Source organism: Protopterus annectens, chromosome 9.part0, assembly GCF_019279795.1.
Source record: "Protopterus annectens isolate FY-2018-M chromosome 9.part0, PAN1.0, whole genome shotgun sequence".
NCBI lineage: Eukaryota > Metazoa > Chordata > Ceratodontiformes > Protopteridae > Protopterus > Protopterus annectens.
The window spans coordinates 1337212404-1337219819 of record NC_056743.1 but is presented as its reverse complement, the minus strand read 5'-3'; the positions used below and the strand labels follow the sequence as shown (position 1 = coordinate 1337219819).

The window sequence follows — 7416 nt, the reverse complement described above, 5'->3', positions numbered from 1 at the left end:
GTGATAGTTACTGTGTTTACTGTGAATGTTAAAATTCAGTTTAAGACCTAGACCCTAAAGAATACGGGTCTATATTACATTATCAAAGTTTCAAAACTTAGAATCTGATATGAAAAACACCATATAATTAAAGTTTTGAAACATCGAAAATGTAATAAAATATAACCTACAAAAACAAACCATTTAAACGCTCTAAGCAGGGGGGCAAGCCCCTCTGCACCCCCCACACCCTCCGCTACTCAAATATACCAACTCTGAGATCGCACTACAGTGCAGAAAAGGGAAATCTTCCCTTTCCGCACTGTACGGAGATCTCTGTTAAAAGATTCAAAGTTTCCAAGACTTCGATCATATGGTGTCGACCATATCAGATTCAAAGTTTTGAAACTTCGATCTTCTGATATAGACCCAAGAATACTACCACTTTAAAAATAGTTTGTGCTGAAGAGTTTGCCATTTATACTTCTTTCATAATCCCTATGGTTCCAGAGATATGAACATTTGTTTGAAATGTGAGGACATAATTTGATTCTGTCAAAAGGCTGAGGCTCCGCGTGCATATCACATAACTGAAGCTTCAAAACATTGAATCTGATATGGTTGAGACCATATCATCAATGTGTTGAAACTTCGAATATGTAAACAAAATAACTTACCTAAATGTTTCAAGCAGGGGGGTAAACCCCCTGCACACCCCACATGGAGGTCTGCGCTCCACACACCCCCGCTACTTAAATATACCAACTTCGAGATCGCACTACAGTGCAGCAAAGGGAAATCTTCCATTACGGAGATTTCCATTAAAACGTTTGATGTTTCAAAACTTCGATGATATGGTGCTGACCATATCAGTTTCGAAGTTTTGAAACTTTGATGAAGCAATATAGACCCTAGGCTCCACCCATTGGAAGTTACAATGCAAACTTCCTGAGCTCCATTGGAGTGAATGAGTTAAAACGCACTAGTGTCACATTTGTACAAATAAATCACTGAAGCTGCATACTTCATTTCTGGACACTGCCAACATTAATAACAAATGAAAAGAGCACTTAGGCCCTTACTACATACATTTTAATGAAAGATAACATTTGTGTCTAAAGTAATGAATGAGTATGGTAATGTGTGTAGTAAAGACACATTTGATGCATGCACAGAAATGTCTGCTAAACAGTAGTAGATAGTAGATACTTGCCTTAGGTTAGTGGTGTCTTCATTTTTCTACAACTACATCCTCTGATCGATTTTGTGAGTATGACATCAACCTAAAAGACATGCCATCAGCTGTGCTGGCTTGTGCATGGTTAACATTTTCATTCAAATGAAGAGCAGATATCATCAATGTACAAGCAGAACAAATTGAGTCAACAGATGTTACAAATACAAAATGCATCCTTAAGATGTATACAGTATTTATAAAACTTATGAGTGCATAACATGCTTGCATGCTGTCATAGAAATAGTGCATCACTTTTAGTGCAAAAAATGTTATTAAAGAATGATATGCTTCTAATGCTGAGGTCTAGTGAGATGATGAAATTGTAGAATATCTCTCAATAATGTGTGACTTGCAATAATGGACTCTAGCTCTTTGTAGAGTCGACTGCCTGTGTAAAAAGAGACTGGAGCAGACAGCCATTACTGTAACTTAAACATCAAACATTTATATTGCAAAGACAAAATGACATGCTCCACAGCTTATCAGTACTGTACTGAGTGAGACACATCCATGTGCAGACTGATGCTATAAACTAGCAAGAGCAACAACACTGCTTGTGCTGCAGGTAATGGTAAGTTGCCACAGTTACCTTGTGTGAAACATTTGCGGTCATCTAGGTGCCCATGATCGCAACAGTCAAATTTACTGATGTGCTGCACATGAATGTTGCACACATAATTTAACAACGGTTAATTTATAATTTATATAAAAATTATATAAAATAAATTAAATATTAATAATATAATATAAATATTAAATATTATATAATTTATATAAATTTCAATAATTTACACTTGGCTACTATTGCTTCTCCATCTCCTTCACTGGAACAGGCTCACCAGTATAAATTGTTGCTCACTGACTGTGACCAGTCATGTACAATCATCAGTACTGCACATTGCTACATTTATCCATCATCTTCTTGATACCTACATTGGAGATAAGTAGCCTTTCAATACAAATGTCAGTACCGCATGCTTACAACTACCAGGGTTACCATGCCATCTTTTTATTCTGTCAGGCAGACATGAATATCAATGTAAACAAAGGAAATACATTTGAATACAGTGAAAAAAACACCTTTGGCTATATGCTATATGTCAAACCAATGCTGCATTGTAGGGTGCTTCTCACATAGGTATTTCCTAACTGACATATGTTGGTCTGTTGTTAAGCTGGATATGTGGGCACCTTTCTCAATCAGGAAATTGATCCCCCTTTTCAACTCTTCCAACTCCGTGACATTAGAGATGGCCACATCATTGCTCTAAAAACGAAAGAAATATGTATCCTAGTTACATGACAAGTTTATATGTCCACCACAATTAATGTTCAGCAGCAATGGAAAGACACAAGTAGTTGTCATTCAAGTGAAGACTTTATTGAAAGAGCATAGTGTGTATATGAGCATAGCACTATCAGTCATCAAGAGCAGATAAACGTCAGTTAAAAATACATATGGGTGTGGAATCTATAATGTTGCTGCACGTAACATCTGTATTCTTTCACATAGTTTCTCTGCCTCTCACAATAAATATATGTGTATCATGCATACATCCCAGGACACTCATATGACTTTCTGACAAGTACATTTATGCCTTTTTCACAGTGGATTTGTAGCGAGTAAAGCAAATTGTGTGTGGGTTTTCACATGACAGGACTGACAATGCAATAACCTAACATTCACATACTCTGATCATCCTACAGAATTATAAGAAATATTCTTGTTCTAGGAGTTGTAAATGCAATGACAAGAACACTGACAAAATAATTTTCCATCCTTATTTAAATACCTGAACTGCATTGTCGATTATCCAGTTGTTCTCTAAATGCATCACAGAGTAGGACCCATAGTTGGCTGTATGTCCAAGAGAAACAGTATCTGGCATCCCCATCAAGGTGAGTGGTTGTTGTTCTGCATACCACACATCTTACTGCTAGGATTGGGTAACAGTTTTATATCAGATGGTATGTGCTGCGAGAAAATGTACACATATTCATGGTATGGAACATATTAAACACCCACACAGTAGTAGAATCCGTAAAGTAAGCACCATAATAGAGCAACAGATTACCTGCACCTATGGAACCTGTCACTGGCTGTATATGAATGAAGCACCGGTGTCCATTTTCACAAATCTGCATAAGGATGGCTAATGAGCCCAGAAGTTGATACATACAGATGTTACAGGAACCAAGGCATGTAAGACATGTTGATGGCATGGCAACAATCACACTCTCAAATACCAAAAATGCTTTTTGATTCTCCAGTGTCTGGTTCTCCCTCAATTCTGTGAACCTGAAATGCAGTACATGAAATCAGTGAAAAACTTATTCTGCACTGTAATGCAATTCATTAACTATTTGTCACTTCACATTTGATGACAATACCTGCAACTTAAAGGCTGATTTACATTCCTACATACATTACATGAGAAGCAAAGGGAGACACTACCAAGACTGTCACAGTATGACTGCTGGCAATATTTTCATTTAATGCTGTAATACCTAGACAAATCTGGCTGTGTTGGCTTCACATTAGATAAAGATGTCCATTCTGATAAGTTGGCAGTCCAGTTTGGGGTCATCATCTACTGCAGTGCATCCACTTGACAAGTTGCTCTCTTCATCTGAGATACTTTCAGTGTCCATATCACCACTGGTGGCACATTCACCGACATTGGTTTGTGTGGATGCTGGTGAACTTGCAACTTTCTGAACACTGACTTGCACAAAACAATGGGCATAAGATGTACTGGTGGTCTGTGTTGCAATTTTGCGATGATGTAGCCTTCTAAAGTGTTGGTCTGTCTGTTGTGAAAGTTTTATGATCCTGTGTGTGACAAGAAAACAATAAAAAGTCAAAAGGAAAAATTGTTTAAAATGAAAGCATGATGTTGATTAAACACATGACTGTGAATAACAATGAGGATGAGGACTGATGTACAGTGATGAGGACCTGAGCACAATGTGTACTAGGAAAACTGCACATAAGGGGTGAAATAATTTTGATAGATTAAAAAACAATTGTTATGCCCTGCAAGTCAGGGGTATGCAGCTCCAGGAGACAGAGAAAAATATTACCTTATCAGAGCAGTGTCCTGCACTGGTGGAGTTCACAGGACATGGTGCTGACTGACATTTATGAGATCTCGACAGCAATGCATTACAAATGTGGGGAGCAAAAGGAAGAAATAGTACCCTGTGTCATAGTATAACTGGTCATGGTGCGCATTGACCATTGGGTACATTAATTCATCTTACAACTTCAGCAGTCAGTACACAAATTATGTGCAGCCATGAACATAATCTGTGCAGCAGTGGCACGCTGTTCACAGTAATGCATCAGATTATTTAGGTGAATGTCTTAAACATGAATAGCAGATGCTTAGAAATTGGTACTCAAAGGCTGCACTTTCAAATGCTACTGTAAATTCAGAAAACATTAACTTACTGGCACAGGAGGTTTTGCAGATTACTCAGTTCAATCATACTGATGCACAAAGTATAGCAGACTGGTGTAGTGATACTCAAAATCATCCAACTGACTCATGATGTAATCACAGCCGTCAGTTGGCTGAGAGGTCATGACATCCATACAGAAGAAGGCATCTTCTACAGAATGATCAGCAGAATCTAAATTTGGTTCCACGGTGCTGTCAGTAGGTCTACATCACATAGCACCTGAATAAAAACAAGGTTAGTAGTTGAATACCACTGCTGAGCATCAAACAGGCTATTAAAAAGGGTTGATGGCTGATGAATGTAAGAAATGGTCGACTTGTTTCTAGTATTCAGACAGGATATGTTCATATTTGGTTAAATATTAATTAAATGCATACTGATAGAACAATACATAGCATCACTATCTTAACTAGGGAGATTAAAGTTGACATCACCAGCTAATGATGGTACACCTACCACTAGAAGTCAACCCATTTCACCTCTCTGTGGGTGCCACTTTATATACAAAAATTGTGGGAAGAGCATCCACATGAAAACCTTGTTGGCCAGGCTTGTAGTCAGCTGACTCAAAGATGATGTCAGTGACAACAAACTGATCTGCTGTAAAGTGCTCACTGCAGAACACACTATGATGTCTTAGATCCCACCCACTGCACTTCACCGTTGTAACCGACTGCTTACAGCATAAAGGATTCTTGAGAAAGTAATAAAAGCTGCCCTTGTACTGATAGCCATTTGTGCACCCTACAGCTGAGCAAATTCTATCTTTAACATTTATGCAGGAGGGCAAGCCCCCCTGCACTCCCACACCCACTGTTAATTAAATATACCAACTCCAAGATCACACTACATTGCAGAAAAAGGTAAATTTCCCATTCTGCGCTGTACCGCGATAGCCATTCAAAATGTTTGAAGTTTCAAAACCAAATCTGACCATATGACTTTTGAAAATTTGAAACTTCAATAATCTGAGAGGGACCCCCAGCAAGACAACCATGATTTATACTATATATATATATATATATATATATATATATATATATATATACACATACATACATACATATATATATATATATATATGTGTGTGTGTGTGTGTGTGTGTGTGTGCGTATGTGTGTATATATATATATATATATATATATATATATATATATATATATATATATATATATATATATATACACACACACACACCTTTCTTTATGTAGGTGCACATATGTGACTTGCATCACTGACAATATACTTGACTAAACTTTTTTTCTGTAATTTACAGTGGGCATACAGTGTCACAATCACACCTACATACAACCACAATTAATGCAGCACATGATGACTGACAGTTTTGTGCACATGTACAGGGTGATATACAATAACTGACTTTGTCATTAGTAGTGTGTGTAGTGCTGTGCTAACTACTGAAGGCCCCAACAAATACAGCAAATACACGAGGGGGGAGTCTTGGAAACATGTTTTTGTACAGTATATTTACTACAAAGCAATGGGGACAGTACTGCTGCTTCTGCAAACTACACCTGCCATTAAGACAGGAGAAAGATATTCTTTCCATGGACTGAAAGAACTAGTACATACAATGATACGTTACGTGGAGCCATGCATATGATTGGTGTCAAAGTCACAGATGAAAACTCAATGATAAGGAATGCATTACAATGCCTTTAGGGAAAACAGACACCCAGGCTAATTACTCCACTGATAAGACACCCTTAAGAGTTGACATGGTAACAGTAATTTGTGCGTTGACCAACATGTGGCCAAGGTGGTGATAAAAACATCCTATGTAGGCCAACTTGTAAGTAAGGACATGACATGCAGATCTAAGGAAGTCATTGTGCCACTTCATTCTGTACTAGGCTAATGACCACTAGGGACCCTTATAAACCTACACATGCAACCCAAATGTGAGCTACAATTCTGATTTACATAAGGGTCGATTTATTGGCTGCCTCTATCCATCACAGACATAGATGTCAGACTATGGTTGAATTTCCGATTACCCATGCATTGGTCCAGGTTGCATTTAAATAGGGTTAGGGAGCAATTTGGCTTCAAATGAATGGGAAACTTGTTCCAGAGAATGTGAACTGTCTGAGAAACATACCTGTCTCTCCATTATGTCATATTTATGTTTCAGGAAAAAAAATAGGTCTTTTAATCTAGTAGTCCTGATGCTGTTTGTTTTGCGGATATGCTAAAGGTTGATCCAGTGTCTAGGGATGTCTTGTATGCAGTCAAAGATCACCTTTCAGAAATCTGTATGATACTGAGTAAAGAGACAGACCTTTGAGGTGATTGGAATAAGGCATTGCATTTACTCCCTGCATTCTTTTTGTAAAGAATTTCTGTGGATGTTACATTTGCTGTATGTGTTTGGTCAGGTACATACTGAGGGGGAGCATTATGCTCAATGTTGGGTCTGATGATGTCCAACTACAATAGTATGATGACCTGTCTGGACTTAGATGCTATACCTTTGCCTATTAGTGGAATAACATAGATGTATTTTCTTACTACTTTGGACACAAGGTGATCAAAGGCAAGATTACTAACTAAAGGAGTTCCCAGATAAATGACTAGTGAATGAACTTCTAGGGGTGTTTTATTGAACATGCAGTTACCTGAAATGGTCGACCTTACAAAAGAAACCATAATGCATTTCTTCGTATTTATTTCTAAGCCATAGCTTTGGCACCAAGTATTTGTGTTAGACCTTC

General features: G+C 37.7%; 1 protein-coding gene across 1 annotated transcript in view; it reads right to left on the bottom strand.

The window, feature by feature from the left end:
• Positions 1-2575: 2575 nt before the first annotated feature.
• Positions 2576-7416, bottom strand: part of BAG4 (BAG cochaperone 4) — a 262206-nt gene continuing 257365 nt past the window's right edge. The window contains exon 5 of the mRNA XM_044084312.1: positions 2576-4049. Within this exon, the coding sequence (XP_043940247.1) occupies positions 4011-4049 (39 nt within the window). The 3' untranslated portion in view covers positions 2576-4010. The remainder of the gene's footprint in view (positions 4050-7416) is intronic.